Genomic DNA, 12,688 nt, shown 5'->3' with positions numbered 1-12,688 from the left:
TCTCAGTAAATACTGCGATGACTCCAGTTAGTTTAGAGATGACCTGAAAACCAGCAAAGAGGTGCCACCTCCTTATGTGCTTCCTTTTCTGCAGGAGGACAAAGTGGGGCTGAGACTACCTTGCAGTTCATCTTCTCTCTGATCCTGTAAACCCTGCCCCTCCTTAACTCAATTTCTTTTTATCAAGGTGACAGACATTTTGGTTGTCATTCTGTTTGGAGTCAAAAATGCCTTAGGCTTAGGTTCACAAAAAAGTTAAGTGTCTTTCCAAGACAAAAGAAACTTAATACAGTAGTTAAGAAAACAAAGACTTCCTTTGTTTTGATTATTCCTAGGGTCTGTGCTCTCCACAGAGCAGAGTTTAGGGACTGGGCATCAAATGATCTCTCAGCAGACGCTCCAAACTGGATGCTCTTCGTAGCCAAAACAGCAAGTTTTCCAGCTGAATCTTTTTATTATTAAATTTTTGAATTTCATCCATTTATTTTCCCGTTAATCTGCGAAGCTTCATGACCAGCTAGAAAGGAGGTCACCCTGTTGAAAAGCATTTTTTGTGGTTCCCGTGTTCCTGACCATTACTCCCTGTTGATTCAGCACAAGGAAGAGGTGAAGTGGTCCAGTGAGAGGTGGGCGGACTGGCAGGGAGGGGTCTCCATCTGCCACCCGGTTTCCTCCTTGCTGGTAAGGGGTCTCAGATGCCCACATCACGCACTGAGAGCTCGCCGTAACGCAGGGGCGGACAGTGTGGGTGCCAGAGGGCTGCCCCGCCCTCTGCGGCCAGCAGTTCAGTGGAGGTGATGCCCACTCGGCTGGGCTGGGCGTGCGGTGGGGGCCCCAGGGAGTGGATTATGTCCGCCCTTAGGGAGTTTCATTCTGATGGAGGGAGGCAGATGGAGAGGCAAGGGAAGTTCCGTAAGCCTTAGACTCAAGTAGCAGTGGAAGAAAGTCTTCAGATGAGTTGTAACCAGCATTTAGGCAACAAATGTGTAAGCATCTGTCATGCGCCTGGACATTCTGGGCTCTCGGCAGGCGTGGATGAGGAGAGCAAAGATCCCTGTGTTTGTGGGGGAGGCGGAGTAAACGCCATCAGTATCTAAGTTCTCTAAAGTGTTAGAGCGCCGGGACGGGGGCGGCGTTGGGAGGACTCGGGGGGTGAAGTGGGCTGGTTGAGGGGAGCATTACTGAGCTCACGCTGGAGCCGAGACTTGAGAGGAGGGAAGGAGGCAGCCAGGCAGGCATGAGCAAGGAGGAACGAGCTGGCGTCCCGTCTCGGCCTCAGGACCTGAGAGGCTGCGCGTGAAATCAGGGTGGACAGTTGGCGCGCGGGGCATCCGGGACGCTTGTGGGAACCCTCACCTCCAGCTTGTTGCCCGACTGCATCTGGTGGGGGTGGATCACGTCAGATAGGTTAAAGCTGAATCAATGAAAAGCGAGCATCGCACACGACAGGCAGGCCTGAGGCGGCTCTCGCCCGTCACGCTTCCTGTTGGCGCTGCGCCCTGACCGCCGGCCGCGCGGAAGGCCCGCGCCTCACAGAGCCTCCCCTCGGGTGTGTTCTTGCAGGTCACCTCTTCTATAAATTTGGAATCACGGAATCCGACTGGTATCGAATCAAACAGAGCATCGACTCCAAATGTCGGACGGCCTGGCGGCGAAAACAGCGAGGCCAGAGCTTGGCCGTCAAGAGCTTCTCCAGGAGAACCCCGTCCTCGTCCTCGTACGGTGCCTCAGGTACGACGCGGGGCGGCCCAGGCAGGTGGCCCCGGGGGCGGTCAGCGCGAGAACCGTGGTTCTGTGCCCGCACGTGCCCTGTGAGAGGCGGGGAGCCTCGGCCGGACCCCGAGAGGCTCGCGTGGCAGTTGTCTAGGTGGAGGGCATCCTGGGCTCAGCTGCAGCGGCAGGAGCCGGGCCAGGACCACCTCGGACGCCGCCCTGAGCGCAGCTCCCTCTGCCTGGTGGGTCAGCACGTCGCTGGCTCGCTGTCACTATCACCATCTGCGTGGCGCCTGCAGGTGAAGGCTGGGGTGAAGCCTAAGTCGTGCTCGTTACTGCCGTGGTGAGGACGCAGCCTCGGTTATTCTCATCCTCAAGATAACGGGAAGCTCTTAGGCTTTCTTTTCAGGCATTGAAAGGACAGCTGGGAAAGTTCACCAGGAGTGACAAGGAGACCAGCACCGCTTGTCACCGAAGATGTCTCAAAACGTTGTAACAGAAATGGTTTTTTAACTCCCGCGGATGCTCCCTTGGCAGTGGCTCTCAGGACCTGAGCCCTGACCGGGGTCGGGACCGGGATTCAGGGGCAGCAGTGGGCAGGGTGGGCGGAACTCTCGTTCTGGAAACGCTGCGGTGACAAACCAGGTCACCTGGAGTCCTCGCAGGGTTATGAATCTTTCTGAGCCAGACCGCAGGAAGCGGTTTTCCTCAGTGGTTTGGTGGTTATCAGATACTTGGCCTTAACTTGCCATGTGAATCATGCAAGCTGGGGGTGGCCGACTCTCGTGGGCCAGACAGGTCATGCCCTGAGCGGAACTTCTGTGCGGGGCCTGCATTGAAGAGTCTCTCGGTGAGGGGTCCGGCCTTTCTGTCACCACCGGGGTTCTGTCGTGGGAACTTAGGTAGCAGTTGGGGGCCCGCTGGGGGTGGCTCCTTGCCGAACCGGACTGGCTCTGTGGTCTTAAGAGGGTAGGCGTGGGGGCTGTGGCTCCAGGGATGCAGGTTTCATCATGGCCGGGGATCGGCCGTCTTACCCCGGGGCCGCCTGGCCAGCACGGCCATGCTCAGTGCCTGTCCCCATCAGACGAGGCGGGCTGTGGAACCTGCGTCCCCACCTCTGGAGGTGCCCGGGACACGTGACGAGCTGACTTGAAGGCGGGCCCCTCGGGATCGTGTTCAGTTCAGATCCTGCCTCCGGGCGGTGGTCTGAGGCTCGGCGTTGCCAGCCAGCACCTGCGTGAGGCCCCGAGCCTGTCCGGACCACGTTGGAGCAGGAGGGTGCTGGGTCCTGAAGCTGTGCTTGGGCTGCTGGGCCGGCCACCTTGCATCCGCTTCTGACCTTGTGGTTGGGGACTCAGGTGGCCTTTGTCCCTCAGGTCTGATCTCTGTCACAGGCTGGTGATCTCATGCTTTGTCTTTACCCTCGCTCACTTGTTGTTTGTTTTTCTTCTAGTTATTAGTGTTTCTTTCAGTTGAATGACAGTAATTCAGTTTAATGGTAGTTGCGTGTCTTCAGTTCCTCTGTTTTTCTGTCCATAAACACGTCAGGGTTCCTCCTAAGAGGCTGTGGGTTTTGTTTTGTTTTTGCTTTTCTTTTTGGCTGCGTTGGGTCTTCGTTGCTGCGCGCGGGCTTTCTCTGGTTGCGGTGAGCGGGGGCTACTCTTCGTTGCGGTGCGCAGGCTTCTCATTGCGGTGGCTTCTCTTGTTGCAGAGCACGGGCTCTAGGCGCGCGGGCTTCAGTAGTTGTGGCGCACGGGCTCAGTAGTTGTGGTGCATGGGCTTAGTTGGCAGGTGGATTCTTAACCACTGCACCACCAGGGAGGTCCCCAGGCTGTGGGTCTGAGCAACTCTCAGTGCTGCTGTAGGTCCCGTGGCCTCTTGCGGGTGGCGAATGGCCACCATGAGGGGCTCTTCAGTGCCGTGGCCGGGCAGGTGCTGAGCCTCAGGATGTGTGGCTCAGAATGGACTCTTGCCGGCCCCGGCACCGTCCATGGCCAGAGTGACGGGCGCTTTCTCAGGAGCAGGGGCCCCTCTGTGTCGTCCTGATGGGCCAGCTGCCTTCTGGGCCTCAGAGGACGGACGCCGTGGTGCCACCCGGCACCTTGCTGCCTCTGCCCACCCGGTCTCTGTGCCTGGGTTGTGCAGCAGGGGGCACCGCGTCGGGGCGGGGGTCAAGGTGCGCCTTTTTAAGGAGCACTTGAGGGAGGCCGGCACCATCGCACCCGCTCTGGCTCAGGTGCTGTGTGTCTGGGAAGCACGAGGGGCGAGTTCTGGGCTCTGGGACGGGTCTGGACTGCTCTCGGGCGGTCCGCTGGGAGCCAGAGGGCGGCCCCTCCTCGGGCGCTGGAGCCCTGGGAGTTTTGAGAGAAACACGGACCATGTTCTTCTTTTATCAAACTCTTTTGGAAGTACGTTGTTCTGTACCTTTCTGTTGACTGGATATTCTTCTACTTTAACGTACTGCCTACTTGGCCCAAACTCGATACAGCACAGGGTGCTTGGTTAAAGGGCCCCGGGATTTCGTCCTTGTTCTTCCTGCGGACTCGTGGCCTGACCCAGCGAATCTGGTCCTTAAGGCTATTCTGGTGACAGACATAATCCAGGAACATGTAATTTAGCCAGGATTCCGTTAATCTGAATTGGTAGTAATTCCAGCTGGAGTTGTCGTGTTCTCTTTTGAAGTATCAGCAGACAAATGCTACAAGGGAGATTCTGAGCCGAGGCTGGTCTATTTAAAGCTGAATTAGTACTGCCAATTTGAACACAGACCACAACATCACTGGTTTTCAAGGGATTTTAAAAATATCAGTTTATTAAAACGTTTGTATCTCACACTGCTGTCTGGCCACACCATGTGAACTTTCATATGTGCTTGAGTTTAAGGTGGCTGCATTTTACTGTGTAAACCTCCGCCCCCAGCGCTTTTCCCCACAGCTCTCCCCACAGCTCTCCCTCCCGTGTAGGGCCCAGAACGTTAGGGTCGCAGAGGACCAGCTCCTGACTGTGTGTCTCTCTGGACATGGGGGAGCGCGGCCAGTGGGGCGAGGCCTTTGAGGGGCTGCCCTTTCCGTGTCACTGCCGGGGGCCGTGGTCCTCCCTCGGCGTGAGTCCTTGCCTGGGGTCACTTGCCGTATCTCTTGGATTATTCTTGACCACAAGCAAGTAACAGATGCAATTTTTTGCACTGCACTTTGATATCAGTATTGATTGTAAAACATAGATTTAAATTGGTCTTCACGTTGCGTAATTAGAGGGAGCTATTGATGACGTGGTAAATTCAATAACTTGAATTTTGTAAGGATTAACATCTTAACACTGTTTTATTGTAACTTTTTAAAAGGCAGCCAGTGGAATCTATACCATGTCAATTTGTTACCCACCATTAAGCTATTAAAAAATGCATGAAAATTCTTTTCTTCAAGAATCAGACATTTTATATCTTTTTCCTCTTTCCATTCATATCAGCATTCTACTTCTCACAGAATTTCATTCTAATGTAATATGTTTTTATCTTTAGAAGTCTTTTTGAGTAATCCATTCTTTAGAAGAAAAATATGTATATACATTGAAAATTAAAAAAAATTTTTTTTCTGAGTCCTAATGTTCTAAGTGTATAAGAAAATTCTTCTGATTGAGATAGTATTACAGTTAAAAGTAATACACAACACATGAAAACAAATGTATCTCATTCTGGGTTAAACATGGAAAGTAAACTTTTATTGGAAGTGTTCCTTTAATTGAGTGGATGGAGCTTTTCTCCCAAGTTAGTTTTTTGTTTGTTTGTTTGTTTATTTACTTTTGGCCACGTTGGGTCTTCGTTGCTGCGCGCGGGCTTTCTCTAGTTGTGGTGAGCGGGGTCTACTCTTCGTTGCGGTGCGCGGGCTTCTCATTGTGGTGGCTTCTCTTTGTTGTGGAGCACGGGCTCTAGGCACGTGGGCTTCAGTAGTGGTGGCACATGGGCTCAGTAGCTGTGGCTCCTGGGCTCTACAGCACAGGCTCAGTAGTTGTGGCGCAAGGGCTTAGTTGCTCCGCGGCATATGGGATCTTCCTGGGCCAGGGCTCGAACCCGTGTCCCCTGCATTGGCAGGCGGATTCTTAACCATTGCGCCACCGGGGAAGTCCCTCCCCCCCCCAAGTTAGTTTAATTATCCATGGACCTACCTTGCGATGGTCTGACACAGAGTTTAGTATGCACTTTGTTCCTGTTTTTTGTTTTCCATTTTTGTCGCTACATCTGAGGAGCTTCACTTATGTAGTGGGTGGGAACCGTCTGTGTCTGTGGGTCATCGGGTCTTTAGATGCTGACTACAGGTGAGAAAGCCCCGCTGTCTAACAGCTGTGGCTCACGACGCTGCACATTGGAAGTCCAGGAACGAGGGCTCTCCCTTCATCTCCGTGGGCAGTGTGGTTGGGGAGAGAGGGAGGCAGAGGTGGGCTCGGCCCCAGGCTGGCAGCTCAGGCTCGTGTGCATCTCCCCGCAGAGACCATGATGAGCACGCCACCGCCCGCCAGTGAGCTGCAGCAGCCCCCGCCTCAGGCCCTGCACTACGCCCTGGCCAACGCCCAGCAGGTCCAGATCCACCAGATCGGGGAGGACGGACAGGTCCAAGTAGTATGTACTTCTCGCCAGTTTGCCTTTGCGAGTGGAAGGGGAGGGCACGGCTGGGAAGCGGGGGGAGGGGCGCCACGACTAGCTTTCCCGGCACTTCTGGATCCCGCTGACACCTTGGGATGGGGTCCAAGTAGAACTAGTTAGGGTAGGCCTCCTACGTGTCGTAGACCTCTCTGCCGGCCCCTCGCGGCTCCCCTGCCTGTGCACTTTGCCTGTCCTCCTGGGAGACATCGAGATGTGTCATAGACATTTTCTCCATTCAGAAGCATGGGCACCCTTTACTGAGGGGAGAAGAATAACTTCGTTCTGGGGCCAGCGGAGAGAGCTGGTGGCCTTAGTCATTGTGTAGTTTCTTTCAATTGTGGGACGAGTCGCCCTTGTGCGCTGCCGGCCCAGGTGGACGTTCCTCCCGACCCTTCGTGGGAGAGCAGGGCAGGAGCTTCCAGGGGATCCTGGGGATGCTTTAGTCACCCAGCCTCCTCGCCTTGGGCCTCATTGCAGGGCTGACTCCTGGAGACCTGGTTCTGATCCAGGCGGCCTTGGTTTGATGCTGCACTCAGCACGCCGTCTGGAAAGGGAGGGCTTCCCGAGAGCACTGAGGAGGATTGTGAAGAGTCATTCTTCTTCCAGGGGAGACGGAGCAGTTATAAACAGTGATTCTTTGTTTAGCTGACAGTCACAAAAGCAGTTACTCTGATCTCGTTAGTAAGGAAGCTCTTTGAAAGAATTCCAGAATAGATAAGTGTGATACAGGGTTTACATAGATGTAGTAAAATGAAAGCAATAGAAAATTCAACAGTAGTTTATTTTCAGGTCCATTTTGATTAAGGTAGAATTTTAAATAAGATAATGGATATTTATTTCGTTGAGCTAAGTTAAGATTTACAGGAATTATTTGTCTGCCTGTATCTACAAACATAAATGCATTTTAGTTGGAGTCTGATACTTTGGAACCACGTTTATTGTTTACTTCAGCTGTTTAAATAGTCACGTGTTTCTTTGATTTAAAAAGAGTTGGCTGACGTGTTTTCTGTGTAGACACGTGTACAACTGCCACCCACCCTCCTAGTCATGCTGCTGTGTAGCCTCCAGCACCCCCAGGTCACTAGGGACCCTCTCTGAAAGTCCATGAGGTTTCTGGTCCCTCTGAGTTGATAGTACAATTAAAAAAAAAACAAACAAAAAACTTGTCAGTTTAGTTTTCTGGAAAGTTGTGGTTTCTCCTTTTTCATGTATGACCTTCACATTCTTAAATTTGCCTGTTTAGTAACGTTTAAAGATTTAACAGATTTTTCCTAGGCCTCATTGCCCCTTTAAGAATTACTGCAAAGTGTTCTGTGTTATGTCCTTAAAGTAGAACTTCAAGAGGGTGTTTAGTAAGCTCACACCATGCCTGTGTGATACTGGCCACTCAGGCCTTAGCTGTCTTTTCTTGAACGGCGAGTGGAGAATCAGGAACAGACGTTTCGGAGAGCGTTTCTTGTTTCCTCTGATGCTTCTTGGTGTCTTCTCTTCTGCGGATCCCACAGGGCCACCTCCACATCGCCCAGGTGCCTCAAGGGGAGCAGGTGCAGATCACGCAGGACAGCGAGGTGAGTCTGGCTGCCAGCCCAGGGCCCGCTCTGTGCCCACGGGCCCTCTGCACTCCAACCTTTGTCCAGTGCGGTGGACAACTGGGCATCCCCAGATGACACAGGTGTCCAGCAGAGACCGCCTGCTTCCCGCTTCCTGGGGCACCAACCCGAGGCCCTGCCTGCCCTCCACACCTTCCTGCCCTTGCTGCACCGTGGCCCCATCTGGGTTTCTTGGTGAACACTTGCTATATGGAGGCTTTTGCTCCTGGCTGAAGTGCCCTCTGCAGCCCCAGGGGTGGGAGGAGCACGAGGGGGCTGCCCTTGAGACCGTGGCCTCACATGTCCTCGTGGGGCCAGTGCGGGACTTGAGGGAGGTGGGACTCTGGTGAGAGAGCCCGTGAAGGTCCTGTGAGCCTTCGGCGCAGCTTTTTCTGACTCAGCCTCGACCGCCTGCGGTCCCGCCATCCCGGCCTCTTCCCATTGGTGTCCTTTTACTGTTACTCCACGGTAAGGACAGAGGCAGGAGGCCTTCCTGGCTGCACTCGTACCTGCCCAGGGGGCTTGGTGTGTGAAGGTCAGCTTGACCCTCCGAAGGCAGGTCGGGGCCTGGGGCGCAGGGCTGCAGCCCGCAGATTGGGGCGTGGCTTCCTGCACGTTGGCCCCGCCTGGGAGCAGTGCATGCCCTGGATACCACGCCCCCCCTCCCCGTGTGCCACGTGGGTGGAGCTGAGGGCCGGGCTTGCTTCTGGCCTCGGGCATCTGCCAGTGCCAGGGGCTGTTGGCCCCCGGGTCTCAGCAGAGTCCTCCGGGAAGCCTGGGACTCGGTTAGGGGTGCCTGCTGGCTCCTCGTATTCCGGCCGTGCACCAGGCTGCTTTCCTTAAGTGGGTGACGTCAGTGCCCCCGACCTCTCAGTCCCAGCCCCCAGCCCCACAGTCAGAGGGAAGAGGTGGGCAGGTTCTGAGGGGACGGCTCCGAGGTGGACAAATCCCTGTGAGTCGTCGTCAGATGACAGGACAGGTGTGTCCATGGGAAGGTGGGGCGCACGGCCGGGTAGGTGCCCGGGGGGTGGGGAGGCTAGCGGGGGCGGGGGAGCGGTGAAGGGGAGCAGCGCACGGGGGTGGGGGGCAGGTCCCGGGAGGCCTGACCGCAGATAAGGAGTGGGCTACCCCCTGCCTCCTGTGGGGCCAGCGGGCTGGGGGTGGGTGTCTGTGAGCTCACACAGAGCAGCATGTTGGCGGGGGGAGTGGGCAGCAAGCTAAGCGCAGACGCCCCCTTGGGGGCTGGGGAGCTTCTCTTCTCCAGGCACAGGTGAGGGGGAGGCCACGCCCACAGAGGGCCGCCCGTCAACCAGCACGCCTACCTTGCTGCCTGCCTTGCTGGGGGCCCTTGAAAGGAAGGAAAATGGTTAGGGTTGGAAAAGGAGAAATCAATGCACATCCGCTTTTATATTGTTTCTGCTAAAAATTCATTAGAATACTTCTTGAATTTCAATTTTTAGTATCAATTTTGCCCTTTTTTTTTTTTTTTTTTAGTTTTCTTAACTGAATTCCTCCTCTATATAATCCAGTGGTTTTTTTTTTTTTTTTTTTGCTTCCATTAGGAATTGAATGCACTGAATTAGAAAAAATTGCTGATAGTGTAATGATTACTTTGTAAAAAGTTACAATATGCAATTAGTCTTCTCATCACAATGAAACCTTACTCTGTTCACTTAAAAATTAGGTAGTTATTTTGTCAAAATGAGGATATCTGTAAAGAGACATTTAGCAGCTCCTACCAGACTTAAAACAACTATTATTTTTTTTAAACAAATGAAAATGAATTTCCAGCTGGTGAGATCTCAGTAGGCCTGTAGTCTGGTTAATTGCATTACGTCCCATTGATTTCGTGGTTGCCATAATGCCCCATGATGTGTCAGGTGTCCCAAAGGGGAAGCTGGGTGATGGGACGCAGGACCTCTGTACTACTTTTGGTTCTTCTTGTGAGTCTGAGATTGTTTCAAAGTGAAGAGTTAGAAGAAAAACATTTCCATTTGGGGGTCAGGGTTGGGGGATGGGTACAATGTTTTTTTAACTGGTTTGTTTTGTTTGTTTTTGTAAGAAAAAATAGCACCTGTAAACTCAGCTTAAGTATTGATATTTTGGGATTTTTATGGCTACAAGGGACCATGTTGGAATTGATGTTAATGGTTTTGCTGGTTTTCACTAATGGCCTGGGGATGTTCTGCCTCTGTCTTGTGCATCTTGAAGCTGTTGTCCTTGATCACACTCTTATTCATCCATTTTGCAGGGCAATCTACAGATACACCACGTGGGACAAGATGGGCAGGTAAGTGCTCACCTGCGGTGGATCCCAGCGTGGCAGGAGTGGGAGCGTTGGCCCCGGGGACACACGGGGATGGGGCATGTGGACGGTGGGGCCCTGGGCTGTTGTGCAGCAGCTGTCTATTAGAATAAGGCAGGTTTCATTCTCATTCATTGCTGTCAAACTCCAACCACTGCCTTTTTTCCTGGTCCTGAGAAAAAGACCCTGAAACCCTCATTGAGCTCACCTGATGTGAACTGTCTACAGAGTGAAGCGCCCGGCTGAGGCGTTCGAGGGGCAATTTGCTTTCTAAGATGGAGTGAAATTGCTGGTGAATTCGAGGATTGACATTTTCACGTCCTCATGAAGAGTTTCTGTTACAGAGATGTTTATAACCTGAATAGTTACGAAAGAGAGTCTGGAGGATCTTCCCTTTTTATAAAACGTAACTTAGGAATCATGGGCATGGAGCTCAGTCACTATCGAGATAATCACAGACGTCATTCGCAGAGCCGAGATCCCCCCCCCCCCCCCCCCCGGTACACTGTGTGCGCTTCCCACGTCCTCGGCGAGGGCCTCGTGTCTGCCACAAACGGTCACGCAGGGTGTGCGTTGCTGGACTCGAAACCAAAGGCCATCACGCCCCGAGGGTTTCCCGTTGAGCCCTTGGAGCGCCTTGGGACGAGTGCGACGTCCAAGTTGGAGTTTCTTCGTTGAAAGTGTCATCTTGAACGCTTTAATCAAAGTCCTAAAGCAGTATTAATATATAAAAATAGCTGCCTTGCCAAAGAGCCAAAAAGCCAAAGAATTGCAGAATTTTAAAAGCTGCACTGAGTTTTAACCTTAGTTAAACCTCTTCTTTAGCATCCTTCTCAGGGCTTTTACTCCAGGTCAGGAAAGCTGGGGACGCTTTGTCACTTGAGCATTGAAACAAAACCTCTGATTTCCCAGAGTTGCGCTTCTGGTTGTCTCTGCTCCTGGTGCTGGTGAGGCGGCCCAAGGTGACCCGGCGGCCTGGGGAGGGGCGTCGCTTCCGGGCAGCTGTGTTTGCTTGCCTTTCCGTTGTGCTTTCGGGGAAGGTGTAGGGAGAGGAGCCCTGTCCTGGAGGGTCGGTTACAGCGGGGAGCAGCGCAGGGGCGTCGAGCCAGCCTCTGCCAGCGGGAGGGCGGCCTTCTCCACACTGCAACGTGGGCCCCGCCGCCCACGTTGGGCCTCACATACCGTGATCTGCCGCTTGCGTCTGTTGGAGCAGATTAAGGGTTGAGGGGCCCCCCCAACTCCCAGGTAGGCCCTGTGAGGCTAGGCACTCAAACCCGGGGTGGAGGGGTGAGGGTGGTGGAGAGGAGAGCATGGGGGTTAGAGGTGAAGCTCCAGTTGGGCTGAGAGCACGGGTTCCGGTCACTGGAAAAATGTCCCAGTCGCACTTCTCACCCCGTCCCTGCCAGTGGGGTGACAGTCATGGTCGGATGCTGAGATGCCTCTCCCTGACCCGGACGTCGAGTTGGCCGAGTGCAGACAGAACAGTCCCCAGAGGGTTCCATCGGTCAGCAAGTCCGCACGCGAGGTTCATGTCGGGTTCACTCTGGCAACACGTGCTTTCTTGGCTTTGCCGTTTTATACGTTAGAGATGTTTGTGAGGTTATGTGGACATTTTTAACCTTAGCAAGATATTTAAAATTTTTAAAATGAATTATACAGGATTAGAAGTTGACCTGGTTTGGTGCATTAATTAAGATTGATGTGATTAAAAACATGTTTAGGGAGCAGTAAATTGTGCCTTGTGTCCCTTTAGCACAGCGTCTGTCCTTCTGCTGAGACCTTTCCTCGCGTTGTCCATAAATCCTCGACTTCAGTCACATAACAGTTTGCCTTGCACGCCTGGAGTCTGGTTGCCTCTGGGGCTGTGCTGGCCTGATGTTCTGCCCCTCGAAATGCAGGCTGTTTTGGGGGAAAAGTGAGGGTCTGTGTTCAAGCAAAAAGATGCTGCTCTTCGAAAGGAGCGGACACGTCCACCCGCCGTCGTGAGTGTGTGGGCAGCGGGGGCCTGGCTGCGGGAGCGATGCCGTTAGCCTCCTGTGCTGTTGGCTGGCAGGCAGGCCCCAGAGCTTGTGGACGGAGCAGTCACTTCAGTTGGGCTCGTTGCTGGGGAATCAGGTCATGGGGCCCCTTTCAACCGCTAAGGCTTGAATTTGAGCCTCCAAAGTGGGGCCTCTGTGAGTCCAGCCAGCAAACACTGGGCCTTGGACCCCAGTGGGTGCTTGGTGACCTGCTCTCCCCACCCTGCGGTTGCCGGAGGAGCTTTTCCAGGTGAGGAGGGGTTCCCGTCTGGGGGAGAGAGAGGACATCCCGAGCTGGGGCCACTGCTCCCCGGCCGGCTTTCACTCGTCCCAGCTCACCGGTGGGCCAGGTCAACCCGGCTCTGGCTCCAGGTCTGTCCGCCCTCCTTAGAGCTCGGAGGTGCGCTGGGGGCGTGAGTCTGCCTTC

General features: G+C 53.8%; 2 protein-coding genes across 9 annotated transcripts in view; one reads left to right on the top strand and one right to left on the bottom strand.

The window, feature by feature from the left end:
- The window catches only part of KLHDC4 (kelch domain containing 4), a 324,942-nt gene that overhangs the window by 262,670 nt on the left and 49,584 nt on the right, over nt 1-12,688 (bottom strand). The window lies entirely within an intron of this gene.
- The window catches only part of BANP (BTG3 associated nuclear protein), a 101,888-nt gene that overhangs the window by 66,314 nt on the left and 22,886 nt on the right, over nt 1-12,688 (top strand). For 6 of the 8 annotated variants that reach the window (XM_061174505.1, XM_061174508.1, XM_061174504.1 and 3 more), the window contains 4 exons: nt 1,564-1,731; nt 6,195-6,325; nt 7,846-7,917; nt 10,190-10,228. In XM_061174505.1, the coding sequence (XP_061030488.1) occupies nt 1,564-1,731; nt 6,195-6,325; nt 7,846-7,917; nt 10,190-10,228 (410 nt within the window). The remainder of the gene's footprint in view (nt 1-1,563; nt 1,732-6,194; nt 6,326-7,845; nt 7,918-10,189; nt 10,229-12,688) is intronic. The other 2 variants (XM_061174509.1, XM_061174507.1) reach the window with 1 other exon arrangement.

The sequence above is a fragment of the Eubalaena glacialis genome, chromosome 18 (genome assembly GCF_028564815.1).
Source record: "Eubalaena glacialis isolate mEubGla1 chromosome 18, mEubGla1.1.hap2.+ XY, whole genome shotgun sequence".
Taxonomy (NCBI): Eukaryota; Metazoa; Chordata; class Mammalia; order Artiodactyla; family Balaenidae; genus Eubalaena; species Eubalaena glacialis.
The sequence above is the reverse complement of the archived record's forward strand: the minus strand, read 5'-3'. Positions and strand labels throughout refer to the sequence as shown.